We start from the raw sequence: 21,716 nt of genomic DNA, 5'->3' as shown, positions 1-21,716 counted from the left end.
TCGGATCGGTGCATCTCTATAACATATATATACATTTTTCTAACAGTTATAACAACATTATTTAAAAGAATAAATTCAGAGGCTTATTATACTGACATTTAGTTGAATTCACTTTTGAAATATATTATCTGGCTCTCACTGAAATAAATTTCCAAATTTTTTGCTTTCATGGCTCTCTTAGTCAAAAAGGTTCTCGACCCCTGCTTTAGGGAAAGGATACAAAAAGCGAACTCAGAGATTTTAGCTGTCAGTCTCCACTGTGAGGAACATAGTATGAAAATAGAAGGCCACAGGCACAGTTGTAGGCCCGGAGGGGCAGGCTAAGAAAAATCTCAGATAAGCAGAGGTGAAGGATGGTGAGAACAGTCAAAGTCAACCCACAGACCAGCTTCAAAGACCTACCCGTACAACATGATCTTGCTGCAGATGATGTCACTGTGTTCAACTATTCAGCGCACTTTGCACAAGGATATGCTGCATGGGAGAGTAATGCAGCAGAAGCCTTTTCTGCGCACATGTCTCAATTTTTGACAAGATAGCTTCATTTTGGAATAAAGTGCTGAAACTAAACTTGTGTTATTTGGACATAACAAGGGGCATTATGGATGGCGGAAGAAGAACACAGCATTCCGGGACAAACACTTGCTACCCACAGTCAAATATGGTAGTGGTTCCATCATGCTGTGGAGCTGTGTGGCCTGTGCAGGTACTGGCAATCTTGTTAAAGTTGAAGGTCGCATGGATTCCAGTCAGTATCAGCAGATTCTTGCAAACAATGTTCAGAATTCAGTGACAAAGTTGAAGCTTTTCAAGTCAAAGTCTGCTTTATTGTCAACGTCTTCACATGCCGAGACACACAAAGAGATCGAAATTACGTTTTCTCTATCCCACGGTGACAAGACATATTACACGATAGACATACAAGTAAACGACGCAATATAAAAAAAACAAGAAGGCACAAACAATAAATAATAAGAGTAATAATAAATAATAAATAAACAGATGACACAACAAATAAGAGCCAGTGTGCATACAGACAGTAAAAGTACAGGACGCTACGCAGAACAGGGAAGCGAGTTCAGGATCCTAACAGCCTGGAGTATGAAGCTGTTTGAGAGTCTGGTGGTGCGGGAGCGCAGGCTTCTGTACCCCTTTCCAGAGGGCAGAAGCTCGAACAAAGAGTGAGCGGGGTGACTCACATCACTCACAATCGTGGTCGCCTTGCGGGTGAGATGGGAGGTGTAAATGTCCTTCAAGGAGGGGAGCGAAGCACCAATAATCTTACCAGCCGTGTTCACTATGCGCTGCAGGGCCTTCAAGTTGTAGTCAGTGCAGCCGCCACCCCAAACAGCAATACAGCTGGAGAAGACGCTCTCAATGGTGCCGCGGTAAAATGTAGTCATGACGGCCGGAGGAGCGCTCGCTCGCCTGAGTTTCCGCAGGAAGTACAGGCGGCGCTGGGCTTTCTTTGCCAGTGATGCGGTGTTGGTAGACCAGGAGAGATCCTCGCTGATGTGCACCCCCAGGAACTTGGCGCTGCTCACTCTCTCCACCACAGCACCGTCGATGGTCAGCGGCAGGTGTTGGGTGTGACCCTTCCAGAAGTCCACAACAATCTCCTTGGTCTTGTCGACGTTCAGCAGGAGGTTGTTGTCCCTGCACCACGTGGTCAGAAGGTCAACCTCCAGCCTGTATTGAGTCTCGTCTCCCTTGGTGATGAGACCCACCAGAGTCGTGTCGTCAGCAAACTTCACTATGCAGTTCTCGCTGTAGGTTGCAGTGCAGACATGCGTCAGGAGGGTGGAGAGCAGCGGACTGAGCACGCAGCCTTGGGGGGCCCCCGTGCTCAGCGTGATGCTGGCGGAGATTTTGTCGCCAACATGTACTACCTGTGGCCTCTGACAGAGGAAGTCCAGTAACCAGTTGCAGAGGTAGGTACTGAGGCCCAGCGTGTCAAGTTTGCTGATGAGGCGTTGTGCCACAATGGTGTTGAAGGCAGAACTGAAGTCCACAAACAGCAATCTCACATACGAGTCCCTTCTCTCCAGGTGGGTGAGGGCCGAGTGGAGGGCAGAGCAGATGGCATCCTCAGAGGACCGTTTGGCTCGGTACGCAAACTGGAAGGGGTCAATGGTGGGGGGGAGAACGGGTTGGATGTGCTCCATGACAAGCCGCTCAAAGCACTTCATGATGATGGGCGTAAGTGCCACGGGGCGGTAGTCATTGAAGCAGGACGGAGCGGGTTTCTTCGGCACAGGTACGATGGTGGCAGCTTTGAAACACGACGGGACGATGGCCTGCTGCAGGGAAGTGTTAAAGATGTCTGTGAAGACATCCGTCAGCTCACCAGCGCAGTCCTTCAGCGCTCGACCCGGGATGTTGTCAGGGCCCGCCGCCTTAGGGATGTTGATAGCGGCAAGCGCCCTCCTCATGCTGTCGGCGGAGAGGCACAGGGGCAGCTCGCGTAGGGGCTGGATACTTCAACAAGACAACGACTCTAAACACTGTTCAAATTCATGCAGAGGAACAAGTACAACGTTGTGGAATGCCAATCTCCGTCCCCAGACCTGAATATTATTGAAAATCTTGTGGTTTAAAGAAGGCTGTCCATGCTCGGAAACTATCAAACCGGACTGAACTAGAGATGTTTTGTAAAGAAAAATGGTCAAAAATACTTTCAACCAGAATCCAGACTCTCATTGGAAGCTATAGGAAGCGTTTAGTGGCTGTTATTTCTGCAAAAGGAGGATCTACTAAATATTGATGTACCGGTTTTTTCCGTGTATAGTGCGCCCCCATGTATAATACACACCCTAAAAATGGCATGCTGATGCTGGAAAAAAGCCTGTACCCATGTATAATACGCACCCAATTTTTATGAATTTTTTTTATGAATTTTTTTTTTTTAAGTCCCAATGATCGTCACACACGCAGGGAGGCAATGGGTCCCATTTTTATAGTCTTTGGTATGGTCTTAACTAGGCTGGATGTAATTTTTTTAGTTGGCGTTGATTTCTCCGACTGCCCGTAAAGGCACCACCGCGCTCAGTGCGCACATTTGAAAAAGGCGTGCGGACGTGAAAAAGGCGGCTCTGTATGGGAGAGACGTTGAAGAGAAATAAAAACACCCTTGGAAACCAAAACTTGCCCCTCGTCGTGACTCGGAGCCGCAACAAATGTTTCGGATTTGTGTAGGGTACATTGTGACAGACAGCAAACGAGCAGGTGATCGAGCAAGTGTCTGATACGAGAGCATTGCGGTCGTATGGAGCGTGTTTGAAGTGAACAGCAGAGACGAAAGGAACAAGGCAAAGTGTTGTGAAATAAAATATTACCTATAATACGCATTTTGTTATTTGCTGATTGAAACTGCTAATTAAACTGTGAATTGAAACTAATAGGAAGAAAACAACTCTCGCTCTTTATATAGCTGACGTGTCTTGCGCATCCGTTTTGCGAATCGGATCCATAGTGCGCATGCGCAGTCATACTGCCTCCGTATGACGTCTGGTTCGCGATGGAGATTAAAAAACAAACAATATTTGACAATAACACACTATCAAGGATTGCACCATCGCATCAAACGATGTGTCGTCAATTATAAATTTTACTGACTAAGTGTGTTGGGCAGGATGGCTGAATGCGATGCGCGATTGACAACAAACAAGAAGAAAGGTGATTTCCAGTTTTATTTCGAGGGAGATTTGTCATGTCTTGTCCCCAGTTTTGCTATGTGTCTAGGTTGCCATAGTTCCTGTTCGCGTCGCCCCTCTCTTCCTGTGTCACCTCAATCAATGTAATGTTTTGTATTTAAGTCCTGTCTGCCCCTCGCTCACCGTCGGATGATGACATGATGTCTGTTTGGTTTCTGTTCCTGTCTTTGGTAATGTCACCCTGTCTTTTTGTTCCACGTCTTTGTCGGTCAGTCCTGTTGTTGGTTTTGTTGTACCATGACTTTCTTTAAAAAAAAAAAAAAAAAATTGTACCCATGTATAATGCGCACCCCAGATTTTAGGACAATAAATTAGTTAAATTTTGCGCATTATACAAGGAAAAAAACGGTAATCCCCCCCACTTTTTTTTTCTCCCATTTTGCGGTGCAAACCAGACAAACTACAGTCCAGCATATTCTTCAGTGCACCATTATAGCCAATTTCGTCTTACAACACATAACACCAACAGACAACATAGAAACAAACAAGCAACGCAGCGCAAATGTCATCTTCTCCCCGCTTCAAACACCCTGTGGGAAACACAGACTGTCGCTTTAACACTCTCCCCGAGGACACTCAGCCCCCACCGGGCAAACAGCCTGCTCTGCTCTTCCTCTTTAGCTTTTTCTTTTTTTTCATTCTCTAAAACTCCTTCCTCAAAAAGCGCACACACTACACAGCGAGGCGCCGCTCCCATGCCAGCTTTACTATGTATTTAGCAAACTCTGGAGGCCAGCTTCGCTTCACAAGCCGCCTCCAAAGAATAGTTGTAGGTTCGAGCTGTCTCCTTTCGAAGCCTTTCCGTGTGCACTCGGAATAGGGACGATACAGCTCTTAGTTACTCAACGGCGCCTTTTGCGTCGCCTCTACTCAGAACACCAATTTGAGAACTCCCGCCTCGCTAATTGATTCTCTCAACGGCGGGATGCACTTTCTGCGTTTCAATGTACCGCCACGCAAGAAACGTGCCCATGTACCGGCCCCTTTAGCTTTCGCAAGTTCTGCCGAATACTCTGCGAACAAAACTCATCCTTATAGCAACGTGCTAAGGGGTAGCGGTCACCGTTTACTATGACACAAAACAGTTCTAATCCTCTCGTACTTTAAAAAGGTTATTTTCTAGGAAACTCTATTCCTTAAAGAGACTGTTTTTATGTCACTCAAACCCGTTCTGACATTTGTTTGTATCAGTGAGCGAAATTATGACAGTTCCTAGGAAGAAAAAACTGAAAAAACTCCACACAGGTTCGTTTTGGAGCTGCGAGCAAACATCTATTAATAAATCTTAACTCACAACCCCCCTCCACTCGTTGGGCGCCAAAATGTCAAACGCGGACTTCGTTTTGGAGCTGCGAATAAATATTCACCAGTAAATCCTAAATCCACTCGTTGGGCGCCAAAATGTCAAACGCGCACTTTTTATCGAAGTGCCTCCGGCTCCCCAGTAACGGGTTCAATAAGCCGGGGCGAAGGGACTCGTCCGTAGCTGACCACCCGAGTTAAATTAAGTCTCTTGGAATCAACCCAACTTCTACACGACGTCAATCCCGCTTAAGTCATCCGACGCGCGAGCCGAGTAACTCAATTCGAGGCAAGTCGCCGGTATGACCGCGTCGCATTGATGGCTCCCTTCAATGGTTTGATGCTGGTATTACGTTACGGATATTTTTTAAATGCCTTTGTTAAGACCTCAAGGATTTGTTAATTTACTAGAGCGCCCTCGCCCTAGCTGAGCTCAGGATAACTACTTCGAACCAGATCTGACAATTCCTGATGTTAAGGATTAAAGCTGTCTTCACTTTACATAAAAAGAATTGAACGGATTTAAAGAATGACGATGATAGGGAAAGAAAGACATTTTAAAGTTGTAATTACCGCATATAAAACCATGCTCGACATAGTTAATACGAAATAATCGATCCGAAATCCGAATTCTGTTTAAAAAAAAGGAAGGGTCTGGCCGCGAGGAGAAAGTAAATGTGGCGACTTCCCCTTTCTGCCCGGAGCGGCTTTCTCCCCTGCTTTCCTCGAAGCTTAAAATTTGACAAAGTCCAGTTTGAAGACTCTGGAAATTCATTTTAGTAGATTTTGGTTCAATCTCAAAAATAATACAAAATCCATCTTCGTTTTTTTACTCCGGGCAGCGTCACGGCCATCGCCCTGACTAGGAAGAAGCGCGCCCGCTCTGTGTCCGGGCAACCTATTTATAGGCTTCTGGAATTACTTCACTGGAATTACATCATCCGGCACGTCAGGTGGCCTTCCTGGAAGTTTCTGGAAGTTTCGAGAATGTTCCTGAGCTGGTGCCTGTCCAGGCCAGCTAGAAACCACTGGTTGTCTTGGCAACCTTGCTTCAAGCAGCAATCACTGGAAACAGATGTTTCCTGTTTTGCTCGTTCTTTACTTTTAGTATTAGCCCTTAAGTCTCCTCTCAACTTAATGCATTCAGGTATGGATGGAACACCAATGTTAAATACAGGTTGGACAAAACATTGCAACATGAATCACATATATCTTGTCTAATAAAGATCAATCTCAACACATAATAGTAGTTAACACAATAATGGGTTCTTCCAACCTAAACACATATATTGATATTGCTCAAGCTGTTGCATCTTAAAATTATGGCATAGCAAATTCATATTCCAAAATTGTGCGTGGCTACGTGTTTGAACAGGTCATGTCCTCCCAATTGCTAACTATTTGATTTATTAGATTTGTTAATTTCTATCAGGTCACCCCTATGTCAAGCTTTAACACCATCTCCTGGTGAAATTTTGAACTACTACATGTTTTGGGATAGCCAATGTGCCTGGGCCAAATTCACTACCTAATTTTACACCATCTCGTACCACCATGTCACTTGACACGCTATATTCTGCCTGTCTGCTGTATGCACACTTGCTCTATTTTTGCTCCTCTTATTTATTATGTTATTTGTTTATTTATTATTTATTCATCGCTCTTATTTATTCATTGTTTGTGCCTTCTTGTTTTTACCCTTTGTGCTGTTTACTTGTATGTATATTGTGTACCATGTCTTGTCACTGTGGGATAGTGGGAAACGTAATTTTGATCTCTTTGTGTGTCTTGACATGTGGAGAAATTGACAATAAAGCAAACTATGACTTGACCTTTTCGTGTAGCCCCGGCTTTGCAGCCACGATAGGGCTTCCTTACCTCTACAGGCAGGTGTGGAACCACACCGGGACCATGCTTTCGGTTGAATAGAAAATCACTTGACTAAGCAATAGTAGTCATAGCACCGCGGATGAGAGAAACTTTTTCGAAAAGAGAGCGAGAGAACTACTGGAAGGCTGCCACACACAACGCCGCCAGGAAAAAGACTCATTCTAAACATTTCTAAAAATGTTTTTTTAAAAATCCGTTATGGTTGGTGATTTTATTTTTGCGCAGTATTGCCCACCCCTAGTAAGTAATTATCAGAGGTTAGTTGACAGCTTCACCCCTCTCACTTGAGTGCCTAAGACTGCTGCAAGGCAATAAAGCCGATCATCAAACTATGATGCCAGGTCCCAGTGGCAATGATCTGGAATCCCGAGGGTAGTTACCGTTTTTTCCATGTATAATGCGCCCCCATGTATAATACGCACCCTAAAAATGGCATGTCGATGCTGGAAAAAAGCCTGTACCCATGTATAATACGCACCCAAATTTTAACTCCTACTTAAGTCCGTAAACGTAAAATTATTTCAGAAAAAATATCATCTTTGGGAACAACCGGATGTTATTCTGCCGGTCAGTATCACTGCGCATGCAGTAGCAAACTCGATAGCGAAGAAATATGTGAGACTCTCAACGGGATCACCAATATTTGAGTGATGTTCCATTTATTTATCACAATTATTTATTATAATTATAATAATAATATATATATAATATATATAAAAAATATTTATTTATCATTCACAATTGTCCGTGAGTCGTCACCTTATCGTGGTGGAGGGGTTTGCGTGCCCCTATGATCCTAGGAGCCATGTTGTCTGGGGCTTCATGCCCCTGGTAGGGTCACCCATGGCAAACGGGTCCTAGGTGAGGGGCCAGACAAAGCACGGCTCACAGTACCCCTTATGATGAAAACTATTATTGAATCACGTTTTCCCTCGCCCGGACGCGGGTCACCGGGGCCCCCCTCTGGAGCCAGGCCTGGAGGCGGTGCTCGAAGGCGAGCGTCTGGTGGCCGGGCCTTCGCCCATGGGGCCCGGCCCGGCACAGCCCCAAAAGGAAACGTGGGTCCCCTTTCCTACGGGCTCACCACCTGTGGGAGGGGCCAAAGGGGTCGGGTGCAGTGCAAGCTGGGCGGCGGCCAAAGGCAGGGACCTTGGCGGTCTGATCCCCGGCTGCAGAAGCTGGCTCTTGGGACATGGAATGTCACCTCTCTGGCTGGAAAGGAACCCGAGCTGGTGTGCGAGGCAGAAAAGTTCCGACTAGATATAGTCGGACTTGCTTCCACGCACAGTTTGGGTTCCGGTACAAGCCCTCTCGAGAGGGGCTGGACTCTCTTCCACTCTGGAGTTGCCCACGGTGAGAGGCGTCGAGCAGGTGTGGGTATACTTATTGCCCCCCGGCTGGGCGCCTGCACATTGGGGTTCACCCCGGTGAACGAGAGGGTAGCCTCCCTCCGCTTTCGGGTGGGGGGACGGGTCCTGACTGTTGTTTGTGTCTATGCACCAAACGGCAGTTCAGAGTACCCACCCTTTTTGGAGTCCCTGGAGGAGGTGCTGGAGAGCGCTTCTTCTGGGGACTCCATCGTTCTACTGGGTGACTTCAATGCTCACGTGGGCAATGACAGTGAGACCTGGAAGGGCGTGATTGGGAGGAACGGCCCCCCCGATCTGAACCCGAGTGGTGTTCTATTATTGGACTTCTGTGCTCGACACGGATTTTCTATAATGAACACCATGTTCAAGCATAAGGGTGTCCATGTGTGCACTTGGCACCAGGACACCCTAGGCCGCAGTTCGATAATCGACTTTGTAGTCGTGTCATCGGATTTGCGGCCGCATGTTTTGGACACTCGGGCGAAGAGAGGGGCGGAGCTGTCAACTGATCACCACCTGGTGGTGGGTTGGCTCCGATGGTGGGGGAAGATGCCGGTCCGACCTGGCAGACCCAAACGTTCTGTGAGGGTCTGCTGGGAACGTCTGGCAGAATCTCCTGTCAGGAAGAGCTTCAACTCCCACCTCCGGCAGAACTTTTCCCAGGTCCCGGGCGAGGCGGGGGACATTGAGTCCGAGTGGACCTTGTTCCGCGCCTCCATTGTTGAGGCGGCCGACCGGAGCTGCGGCCGTAAGGTCATTGGTGCCTGTCGTGGCGGCAATCCCCGAACCCGCTGGTGGACACCGGCGGTAAGGGATGCCGTCAAGCTGAAGAAGGAGTAAGTCGGATTCGTTTCCAGTGAGGGTTGGACTCCGCCAAGGCTGCCCTTTGTCACCGATTCTGTTTATAATTTTTATGGACAGAATTTCTAGGCGCAGCCGAGGCGTTGAGGGTGTCCGGTTTGGGGACCTCAGAATCGCGTCTCTGCTTTTTGCAGACGACGTGGTGCTGTTGGCTTCTTCAGGCCGTGATCTCCAGCTCTCACTGGAGCGGTTCGCAGCCGAGTGTGAAGCGGTCGGGATGGGGGTCAGCACCTCCAAATCCGAGTCCATGGTCCTCGATCGGAAAAGGGTGGAACGCCCTCTCCGGATCGGGGATGAGGTCCTGCCCCAAGTGGAGGAGTTTAAGTATCTTGGGGTCTTGTTCACGAGTGAGGGGAGGATGGAGCGCGAGATCGACAGGCGGATCGGTGCAGCGTCGGCAGTAATGCGGACTCTGTACCGGTCCGTCGTGATAAAGAAAGAGCTGAGCAAAAAGGCAAAGCTCTCAATTTACCGGTCGATTTACGCTCCTACCCTCACCTATGGTCACGAGCTATGGGTCGTGACCGAAAGAACGAGATCCCGGATACAAGCGGCCGAAATAAGTTTTCTCCGCAGGATGTCCGGGCTCTCCCTTAGAGATAGGGTGAGAAGTTCGGTCATCCGGGAGAGACTCGGAGTAGAGTCGCTACTCCTCCACGTTGAGAGGAGCCAGATGAGGTGGCTCGGGCATCTCATCAGGATGCCTCCTGGACGCCTCCCTAGGGAGGTGTTCCGGACATGTCCCACCGGTAGGAGACCCCGGGGACGACCCAGGACGCGCTGGAGAGACTATGTCTCTCAGCTGGCCTGGGAACGCCTTGGGATCCCCCGGGATGAGCTAGATGAAGTGGCTGGAGAGAGGGAAGTCTGGGAGTCCCTCCTGAAGCTGCTGCCCCCGCGACCCGACCCCGGATAAGTGGAAGAAGATGGATGGATGGATGGATTGTCTCGGTGATCTTTCTGGTGATTTCTTAACTCGGCTGGATGTATTTTTTTTGTTGCCGTTGATTTCTCCGACTGCCCATAAAGGCACCACCGCGATCAGTTAGGTTAAAATGAAAAGAGAGGAAAGTGACGTTGTAAAGAACCATCCGTGATTTACTTCAAAAATTGTTGTACCATGATTTTCTTAAAAAAAATAAAAAATAATTAAATAAATTAAGAAAAAATCTTTTTATTTTTGTACCCATTTATAATGAGCGCCCCAGATTTTAGGACAATAAATTAGTTAAATTTTGCGCATTATACATGGAAAAAAACGGTAGTTAAATTTTGCGTATTATACATGGAAAAAAACGGTAAGTACTTACGTATATGTATTGTGTATGTAATCTTGTTGTACAATATATATTGAATATATATAATAATACAATAATATATTCAAAATTCACTTAATCTCAGAGTTGTTCATCCACAGGTCTTCATTGAAGCACGTGAGCTGTCTCTCATTCAAATCTCGAGCAACAGCCCAACTGAGGACTTCTCTGATGTTACAAGCATGGAGTCTCGAGGACAGTGAATGAAGCAATATTTTATCCACTCTCACATACTACAACTAAACAATTTATCCCAGTAGTATGAAAAGTATATTAAGGAAAAAAATGAAATGATAGACTACTTGGTAATAGAAAAATAGCCTAGCACTAAATTGCAGAATTGGTTTAAGGACTTTGTCTTCTGAGTGACTTCACCAAGATTTCCACTGCAGGTCCAATGCCTATCCTGTGTTCGAATGTGTCACTTTAATTGAATCCGTTCACCAATTGCATTGCAATAAGCATCAGAACCAGGCAACTCAAAAGTAAACAAATATATAAAATGTGTACAACCTTGCATTGACAGGTTATGTCTACTCAACCTGTAAAGGTTGTAATGGTTGCATTTTAGATTCATCCTGTTATTCCTCCCAAAAGCTAAATATCCATAGTTTTGTGAGTATTTTATATACAAAGTATACAACAATGGGTCTCAACTATTGTCACCTTGAGAACCGCATTATACTATTGTTGCAAAGTTGCGACACACTTTATTAGAAGTTAAGAGAATATTTTGTTCGATGAAATGTAGCCTCTGAAAACACACAGTAGAATGCTGTTTAAAAAGAATTTGATGCACTGCCAAAAGCATATTGCTTGCCTTGATGTCCGCCATCCAGAGGCTGAGTTGCACTGTATTTGTTTACTGTCACGGGGGTAGAAAAAATCAAAATATGAATACATCCAACTGTTTTACTCGCTGTCGGCGACGCACTTCTGTGTCCCAATCGACCAGTTGAGAACCCATCCATCCATCCATCCATTTTCTATACTGCTTGTCCCCATGGTGGTCGCAGGCAGTAGGCGGGGGACACCCTGAACCAATCGTAGGGACAGAGACGAACAACCATTCGCACTCACACCTAGAGGGAATTTGGAGTGCTCAATCGACCCACCAAATATGTTTTTGTGATGTGGGAGGAAACCGGAGTGCCCGGACAAAACCCACACGGGCACGGGGAGAAAATGCATACTCCACACAGGCAGGGCTGGAGGTGGAACCCGCACCTGTGAGGCAGATGTGCTAACCAGCACGCGACCGTGCCGCCCCAGTTTTCATGGCTGGTGCGATTTATACTCCGGAGCGACTTATACTCCGAAAATTACGGTATATGTATGGAGAGTCCAATAATTTAATAGAAATAAATACTAAATATTCTTTAAATTGTATTCCTTTTTTTAAATAAAAGTGACAGTTTTTTAGACGGTGTAAGTTATTTTGTTTACTGTTTTAGACTAGGTCTATAAATATTGCAACACTAAGAACAAAGTCACTGTCAGGGTTTTCCAAACTATCTTGATCTATGATTATGTTGGAATGTATGTAACCAGTAATAAATAACTTAGCTTGTTCCATCCTACACAATGTCGTAAAACATCCCCTGCTCTGCTAATCTAGAGGTCAAGGGCTTTTTAACTTGTCTATTCAGTCTACTATCACCCCCACCCTTTTTCTCTTAATAAAGATGCTCTTGTGGGAAGCGAGAGTCAGACTTCATTCGACCATCGCTGTAAACACAGCGACGAGTGAACTCTCCGCCTGCAGGTGCCCAAAACGACTAACTTGTCTCCGTGTGGTTCTTGCAAAATAAGTTAGAGTGAGCACCACTCTAACATTTTGGTGCCGAAACCCGGGACCCTCATACCCGCCATCTGGCTGACGGAGGAAGACGTGCTGCATTGTTGACAAGCCAGCGTCCATTAGGAGGACCTGGAAAAGAAAGTCCTGGGAAGAGAACTTCTTCGCTGGGCCAGCATCTTAGGTCTGCCTTCGTCTGACAGAGGTGGTTTGACGGGACCCGGCAATGCAACAAACCAGGAGACACGTAAGTTAAAAAATAAAAATAAAAAATAAATTTTAAAAAACCGCTGATACGGCTTTGGTTTGTCCGAGCTATGAGATACGGCTTTGGTTTGTCCGAGCTATGAGATACGGCTTTGATTTGTTCGAGCTGTGAAACGCGTAGAAGTAAAAGTGCACAGGAATAAAAATAGGCAAGACAGAAGATAAGAAGTCTTGTGGAAGGAGGGGGTGTTGTAGAGTCCCCCTCCGGATGAAGTGGCTCTTCTGAAGCAGTGGTTTTCAAACTGTTTTATATATTTTTGTAAAATCTCACGTACCTCCGTGTACCCTCATTTGACAACCACTGTTCTAAGGGGACAACTTCGCGTTGGCAGGGCTGGGTAACTAGACAGTTGTCTTCAGTTCCCAGGGAAGGAAGGGGTGTTGTAGAGTCCCCCATCCGGATGAAGCAGCTCTTTTATTTTTAAAAGAGGACTTTGCGTAGGCAGGGATAAGAAATTTGTGTGGTTGAATGTATGACTGGTAGGATAAATTGACTAAAAAGCAGTTCTAGCATTGATCGATGGCAATAACACAGGCTAGTAATTTGTTAGAAGGTCAATTTAAACCTGCATTGAGGATCCTCAAAGAAAATAAAAAGAGATTGAAAAAAAACACTGGAAAATTAAAAGATGAGAAAAAAGAACGATAAATCTCTAGCTCTTGAAGGAGATGAGTTCATGGCGAGTAGATTTCTTGATTGTATGTAATACATGCTGAAGTGGAAAAAGAAAAGAGAGAGAGTTGAATTGTGCTAGACTGTGGTTGAAAGCTTCACAAGAGAGAAGAGAATAAATCCAAAAGACAGAAAGTTGAAAAGTGCTGCGACTATGTTTGTCAGGCCGGAAGACAATGAGGCCACAGTGCGCAGGCGCACTGTCCCGGCCACGGCTCCAGCCGCAGCTCAAGCAGAAGAGCAAGAGAGGCATTCCGCTCGTGTGCAAAACTTGTATACAACAACTATGCAGTGGGACAGGCATGCTGAAAAAGTGATCCAAAAAGGCAAAAGTTCTGATGTATTTCATCTAGATGATGATAATGATCTAAATGAAGATACAACGATCTTCTTCCAAAGTTCCCAAAGGGGAGAGGAAGAGTTAGAGACCAACAAGGCCGAAGGCCACCATATAATTCAAAACACCCATCAGATTCTGACAACTGTTGGAACTGTGGGAAACGTGGACACTGGTCAAGAGAGTGTTTTAGAAAAAAACAAAAAAACGGTGCCAGTCAAGGGGCAGAGGAAGAGGCAGAGGAAAAGTCACATTTACAGCATACAGAGAAAGAAAGAATAGATGCCCATATGACAGCAAAACATGTCATTGTCAGATTATTGGAACATTTTTTGGATTATTAGAGCTCCTGTCCATGCAAGAAGTATGACAATGCTGTTTGTATGCCCAACGACAAATTACCAGGGATCAAATTGTGTGTGTACACTAAAGTTAGAATTTGCAAATCAAGTGGTAAATGAATGCAACTTGAAGATAAATAAAAAAATTAGAATGTACTGTCCTTGTGTGCGTGGGAGGGACTAGCTCATGATCGACCACAGGAGATGGCCAGCCTGTGACGAATCATTGGTGCTGGGACCTGCCCTACGCGCGCGAGAGCTGTGCATGTGTGTTAAAATGATGAAGATTGGCTAAACTTTTAGTGTAAAGAAATTTGCTAGACTGTGGTCTATCCAATTTGCACCGCAGAACAGAAACGATTTGGAAAGATGAAAATGAGAGGAAAAAAGAAAAATGTGTTTGCGAGCAGAAATTGATCCACACTAGTGCATGTTAAGTGTCGAGCCCTCATGAGAAATTTGAAAAAGAAAACGACAGAACATGCTTTCAGGAATTGGAAGAAGCAAAATTGTGAATTTAAGACATTGCAATGCTACATTTAATAGGAATAATTGATTGATGGTGTTATAAAATTAACTGACAAATAACAAACTACTATATGCGAGCTAAATCTGAGAAATTGAGTTTGTTAAATCTAAAAGCAAAGAAAAATTCAGGTTAATTTGCCAGTAGTTTTTATGAGTTGAGTTTTTTTTGGATTGGTGGATTGTTCTATCAGGAACCTTGAGTTGAAAATGGTATATGAATGTTGTGTGGTGAGCTTGGATGAATTGAGACCAATGTGATGGAAAGACTCCTTTTTGGAGACTGTGTGTGAGATGCAAATGAGCATTGATGAATGATTGCCTTGAATGGTAGGAAAATACAGGTTGAATGGTTGAAGCTCTTGGCGACTACTATGGAAAATTAGTAGAGCGACTTTGCTGAAAGAGTGGTTTTGAGTAAGTTTAATGCTAAAATGAAAAACATAGCTTTTGGATTAATAATTAACTAGAGAAAAAACTGGAGAACCAGTAACACATGCAGAAGATGTGTGAACTGGGAAATTGAGAAGCGTTTTGGAAAGAAAGTCGAATTAAATGATGGAATCATATGTAGTAAAGAACACATTCTCCCAAAAAGTTTGTCAAGGTGTGAGGCATGGGCGTTGCCAAGCCTCAGAAGGAGGGAGTGAATAGGACAGATAGTGGAAGATAGTAATAATACAAACCTTTACGACATATCGATTTTCTAATACATTTGGTGTCATACTGTGGTAAATTTCTATTCTGGTATTATGCAATGTATATCTCACTAGTAAGCCTAAGTGTGACCGGGTCATTTTTCGGGTCAGGTTCGTGCGGGATTGTTTGGGCCTTAGTCCATGATCTCATTGGCACGAGACATCTGGTTTCCATTAACAACTGACAAGATATGCACCCGAGTGAGGAAAGGGAGGCTAACTCATAAATAATGAGGAGATATTGGGAGTAATCTGTTGGTCCTTTCTTTAAGACCCTTCCTGGTATAGATAGGTTAGCAACACGAGAGATTTAGAGGTTCGAAAGAAAGACAACAACATTATTGATTTGGACAATTGCAGGCTAACAGGAGCATGAGAAAGAAGAACTAAGAAGCGGGATCCAATTTGATCAGGGAGATTGGAAATTCACAACACCATATTCTAAGTCACATTTTTGAGCAAGGTAATTTACACAGGTAACGTTTGAGAGGTCAAGACATAGATCAGGGCTAGATGTGGAACGCAGACCTCGTTGAGTTAATTTTGAATAATGATACTGAAGACAATGTACTGTTCCATTAAGTTGGAACTATAGACGAAACGTAGCTCGAAAATAGGATGAGTTACAGGACTTACAATATAAAGACGAGATGGCTGTTACTAGGAGAATTTGAAGTTTGGTAAAGAAACGTTACTAGCGAATTGATGGCAGCAGCTACATTTGGTTACAAGTTTGATGTCCCAGTCTGTCACTCTCAGTGCCAGGATCCCTGAAACTCGATCCCGAGACTCTGCCTGCAGCCATGGACGTCTACAAAACGGTGCCTGGATTTGAGGCACCTTTGACCTTTGACAAGGACAAAGAAAGACTGTTGTTGTACTTGTAGGGGGACAAGTACACTCTGGAAGAAAGACGACATCCTCGGGGACGAGAAAAGACAGTGAGAAGCGGAGGAACTCACAATGTTGAAAATGGACTCATTTGAACAATGGACTCAGTCGAGAGTGATGGATGGGTTGGCTCTGAAGCAACAACAAAAGAACACCAACTTGCAGCAGAAGACATATGGACATGAAGTGGCCGACGGCCAAATTGCGCTCCTTGCTGTGGCATAGCTAAACTTGGTGGGGCTTGAGTCAAAGTGGACAGGAGCTTCATTGTGCACTGAGTTTGACAGAACTAAGGAGATTTGATACAAATTTAATAATGCGTAGAGCTACAGAGAGAAGCATCATGGTCAGAGATTGAACAGATTGGACAAAACAAATAGGCTAAAACGGAGAGAAACAAGAGCGAGATCTGATGTTTTGGCTCATCAGGCATAAGAAGTAGAAATTGAGTTAGATACATTTTAGAATAGGACATTTGGACTAAAGTGAATTCAGTCAAGAGGAAGCTAGGTTGCTCAATGTACCTACTCAATAAAATAGTAAATTCGTTGCACCACAGTGGAGTTTGGGTGGTCAGAATGTTGGATACGTTAAATTTTTGACTTTCACACAATCATGCATAGTACTCGCACAAGGCGACAGTTAACAAGACAATGACTGCAATAGGGATCACTTACGACTGCACCAACATGGAAAAGTAGAAGCAAGGGAGTTGAGTAAGGGATTATATGCAGAACAGTCCGCTATACAGTTACCAATAGGAGGTTCTATCAAAAGAAGCTACATGAGAGATGTGTAGAATCCCTTTGTCTGTGTTCTGTGTTCTGTGTTCGTGCGTAATCTCTGTAAAGTTGTGTCAGGCTGTTGTCGTTTGTCTGAGCCTTGGGTGCGCGCTCGGTGTGTGTGCGTTTATGTGCACAACCAGTGTGGGTGCGAACGTGTTAGGAAGAAGACGGCATGGATAAGGGAATCTTCTTTAAGACAGGAGGCAATAAATGGGAAAGCCCCTGTCATGAACGGTCTTTGGTTAGGAGGAATCATTAGGAAGTGCTCAAACTCTTCTTTCAAACACTCCTATCTGCCTCGTTAAAAAGGGCATTACAATTGACTACAAGAGTTGCAAAAAGCAGATGAAGAACATAGGTAGCATGATCAGGGCCCTCAGGCTGAAGGATGTGTCAAATGCAAATTTACTGCCGCCTGATCTTTCCTCCTCACAGGTCGACAACCCCATCAATCCAGGAGACTGGGTCTACATCAAGGTCATCAAAAGAAAGAACTGGGCCAGCTATGGTGGGAGGGACCATTCCAAGTCTTGCTGACTACCCCCCTCCGCAGTGAAGATCGCTGAACGACCCAGCTGGATTCACCTTAGCCAATGCAAGCTACAAGGAGTGCTGGACCCCTCATTTCGGGACGGTGGCGAAGTCTGCGAACAACGATCCCAACTCCGCTAGGCGGGGGTATGTCTCGGTGTTCCTGTCATCTTAGTAGCAACGGGGCTCCACATGCTAGGTGGATCCTCTGCTGCGTTGTGGTTGGAGCATGCTATAGTCTATGGACACATCTGAACAGACCAAGTGATAATGTTGACCGTGGGAAACGATGGTCACACGATGAGAACTTTGAGGACTGGTCATGAGACCCCAGAAACCCATACGAAACCAACGCTTGGTACCGGTATGTGAAGGTCACTGTGAGAGCGCACACACAGGTGGGATGTTATGTCTGTGTTTCCAAAAACTCCCCTTGCTCCACACAAGTTCACTTGGAGGCCAGAGCAATGAATGTCACTGAAGCGAAATGTATGGCATCCATGGGAGGAGTTTGATATCAACACCGTACTGTCAGTCAGTGACGCTACCCCTACCGCCCTGGACTCGCAGGAATGAATCTGTGATCAAACTATTTTGGATTAATCCCAATGTGACTGTTGGAGGACGACAGATGCCACAAGTGGCCTAAACCAGGACGCTACCTGGAATGGACTACACGTGTTTCATCCAAGAAAACAAGACCCACGGATGCATTCACGACAACTGCTCTCCAGGAGGGAACTGGATGGGAGCTTTGGACATCACCGCTGTGTGCCAGGATGGGAGAGCCATTTCAAGGTGTAAGGGCTCTCCTGCCAACATGGCTGTACCATTGGACGGGTCCTACTTCATTCGGAACGGATCGTGGCTTTATTTATATTTTCTTATTGATAGCATTCTGGTCGCCTAAGGCAGAGGGACCGTGTGAGACTTTTCCTGCGATTTAACATCGGCCAGCAGGTTTTTAGATCACACAATAAGTTTGAACTGGAGTATTGAGGGAAAACCTCTTCTTCGCTGGAAGTTATTGCTATCATTGGTTGTTTTTGTCATGTTTCACCCTACTCGTTCCCCAGCACGTCCGCTGTCGTCTCAGTTTTTTATTGATCTTTTTTGTTATTGGTTTTATTATTTTTACTGTTCTTCTTTATATTTTCTTCCTTGTGTTTGGTTGATCGGGTTCACATAATCATATGATAAAACAGGAGGGATATGTCAGGGTTTTCCAAACTATCTTGATCTATGATTATGTTGGAATGTATGTAACCAGTAATAAATAACCTAGCTTGTTCCATCCTACACAATGTCGTAAAACATCCCCTGCTCTGCTAATCTAGAGGTCAAGGGCTTTTTAACTTGTCTATTCAGTCTACTATCACCCCCACCCTTTTTCTCTTAATAAAGATGTGGGAAGCGAGAGTCAGACTTCATTCGACCATCGCTGTAAACACAGCGACGAGTGAACTCTCCGCCTGCAGGTGCCCAAAACGACTAACTTGTCTCCGTGTGGTTCTTGCAAAATAAGTTAGAGTGAGCACCACTCTAACAGTCACTTTTAAAGACGCTCTGCTGTTCTGACAGCAGCTGAGTGGCTATCACAGTCGAGGTGTCTCGACTTGACTGTTTATTTTATGTATGTTAAATATAACCAACCCAGGTTCTCCGGTTGAACTGCATCCACTGATTTCCATTGGACCACAAACGCACCACAACCGTCATAGTGTTTGTCACTGTTAGCAAAAGCACACAGCAACACACACAAACTGAATATGCGCTGATGCAATACAATCAGACCGACACAATATGAAATCTCAAGATTCTCCACGCATGCATGATTAGCAAGTGGCTGACCAGGCCTTGTGCGAACTGACCAGTGGTTTGGCGATCCTGTTTACAATGCGCTCTGTAATTAATATTTTACAATCCCACGGCACAGCTGAACGTCTCTCTTAAACAACTTCGCCATCACTGTCACTATCGAGTCGTCTCGCTATCCACAATGACAACGTCGCTGTCAATGCTTTCTCGTCTGCAAGCACAAGGCAAATCGCTACCTGCTGCTGCCACCTTCTGATATGGAAGATATGATTACTCTTCCGGGCGCTATACCGCACAGGCGCACAAATTGGAGAATTTCCCACGGCACCCCTGACAATATTTTGCGGCACACCAGTGTGCCGCGGCACATCATCATCATCGGTTTAAAGTCCGCTTTCCAGGCGCCGCTGGGTTGGACTGGGTTCTCGATATGGCTTTCTTCCACCGGGAACGGTCCATGGCCATCTCGTGGTTGATGCCGAGTGCCTTCATGTCGGCTGCCACGGTCGTCTGCAAGGTCTTTTTAGGTCGGCGGGTCTTGTTCCCTCTACGTTATACGACATAACTTTCTTCACCCAGTCGTTCTCGTCCTTCCTCACTACATGTCCGTACCATCGCAGTTTGCCTCTCCTCTATGGCCTCCCTCCACTCCCATCTTCTTTCTCAGTTCTGCACTGGTCTTTTCCTCCCTCATAGACACACCACACATCCATCTGATCATCCTCATTTCTGCTCTGTTTAGTTTGTCTTCGTGCTCTGTTTTCAGGGCCCATGCCTCATTTCCGTACGTCATACTACTTCTGCCGCAGGCTGAGTGCACTTGGCTTCTCATCTTCAGGGATGGGGCCTTAGATGTTAAGAAGGGCATGAGTTCCCTGAATTTCTTCCACCCGCTTCTCACCCTTGTGGTCACTGCTAAGTCCACCCCCCCATCAGCGTTAAGCATGTCTCCAAGGTAGCAGAAGCTGTCCACCACCTCATACGTCTCCCCATCTACCACAAGCCCCTCTTGCTCAGCTGGGTCTGCTTGGGCGACTTCTCCCCTGCACCGCTTGCATTGGAAGGTCTCACTTGCAGCTAGTAGGCTGCCTTTTACTCCGCTGCATCTTCAGTGTACCCATCTCTGACAACCTGTGCCCCGGATAGAGTTAGCTTGCACTCCCTTCCCGCAAACTCCACATCACTCCAAGGCCAGGCTTTGATTTTGCCGCATTCACCATTCCTTTCACTTCCAGGCCGCTAGCTTCCTAGTTAGGTCTTCTCGACTGTGAGCCATCAATACCAGGTCATCCGCTTAGAGCAGCTCCCATGGTAGTCCACCCCTCACTTCCCTCGATACCACATCCATCACGATAGCAAACAGTAATGGGCTGAGCACTGATCCCTGGTGCACCCCTACCGTTACTTCAAACCCATTGCTGTTGCCAACTCCTGTTCTAACAGCTGTGCAGGCTCTGCAGTAGAGAGCCATCACAGCCTGAACCAGTCCCTCTTCCACGCCCGACTTCCATAGGGCCCACCTCACCACCTCCCTTGGCACCCTGTCGAACGCTTTTTCCAGGTCAACAAAAGCGAAGTACAACCTTCTCCTCTTCTCCTGGTGTTTCTCTTGCATCTGTCGGATGACAAAAATTGCGTCTGTTGTACCTTTACCAGGCATGAAGCCATACTGGATCTCGTCCACCTCTACCCGTGACCTCACCCTGCTTTCCAACACACTCTCTAATAGCTTCATTCCATGCGCCAGCAGCTTTATGGCTCTGTATGACCCGCATGCGAGTGGGTCCCCCTTCCTTTTGAATAGAGGCACCAGGACGCTTCTCGTCCAGTCCTCCGGAATGTGCCCTTCAGCAATGACACTGTTACACAGGTCGGTCATCCACTGCACACCGACGTCTCCCGCTGCCTTTAGCATCTCTGCCACCACTCCAGATGGTCCAGCTGCCTTTCCATCCTTCATGGCCTTCATGACTTTCCCCACTTCTGTTCGCGTGATCGGGCCACATTCACCCTCAACTTCGTCGCATCCCACCTCTCCATCCCAATCATTCTCCACGTCGAACGCTTCGCTTGATTTCATTTGTGTGGCGGGCTCCATCTAGTGTTGAAACTGAGAAGTTGAGCTCAAGCTTCTTGTGCGGGCCATATTCAATTATGTTTTCAGAATTTGCTGCGGGCCAATAAAAACTGGCCCGCGGGCCGTAGTTTGGACACCCCTGATTTACAGCGATCAACCTTACAGTGTGTAAAGTAACTGCCACTTTGACGGTAAAATATGTTTAATTATCGATGACGTAAACATTCCTAATCATCATAACAATGTATTTAATGCTGCCTATCTGTTTCCAAAATATTGTATGGTTATGTGTGTGAATGACTAAATGAGGGGAATTAATGCTGTATTTCACAAAATGTGGTTTTTTCAGTTCTGTTCCTGCACTTTCTTAAAATATAATTCATACTGAATTTAAAAATACAAACAATTAAGGCTAATATCGTCATAGATGATTAAACAGTTGAAACAGCAACAAGAAATAAGTACATTGGTACTGCTTACTTATGTTTCCCTTCCATATTGATCCGTAAATTTACTCGAAACA

At 45.6% G+C, this 21,716-nt stretch overlaps 1 protein-coding gene across 9 annotated transcripts in view; it reads left to right on the top strand.

Annotated features, from left to right (window-relative positions):
* Nucleotides 1-18,789, top strand: part of ifngr2 (interferon gamma receptor 2) — a 149,637-nt gene extending 130,848 nt beyond the window's left edge. For 2 of the 9 annotated variants that reach the window (XM_061286757.1, XM_061286752.1), the window contains 2 exons: nt 1,774-1,931; nt 10,554-12,230. In XM_061286757.1, coding sequence (XP_061142741.1) covers nt 1,774-1,902 — 129 coding nt within the window. In that variant the 3' untranslated portion in view covers nt 1,903-1,931; nt 10,554-12,230. Of the gene's footprint in view, nt 1-594; nt 707-1,773; nt 1,932-2,048; nt 3,983-5,857; nt 6,847-10,553; nt 12,498-17,202 lie in introns of those variants that run through there. The other 7 variants (XM_061286756.1, XM_061286753.1, XR_009715716.1 and 4 more) reach the window with 6 other exon arrangements.
* Nucleotides 18,790-21,716: the final 2,927 nt, after the last annotated feature.

Source organism: Syngnathus typhle, linkage group LG9 (genome assembly GCF_033458585.1).
Source record: "Syngnathus typhle isolate RoL2023-S1 ecotype Sweden linkage group LG9, RoL_Styp_1.0, whole genome shotgun sequence".
Taxonomy (NCBI): domain Eukaryota; kingdom Metazoa; phylum Chordata; class Actinopteri; order Syngnathiformes; family Syngnathidae; genus Syngnathus; species Syngnathus typhle.
Note: the sequence above shows the minus strand (reverse complement) of the source record. Positions and strands in the feature narration are given on the sequence as shown.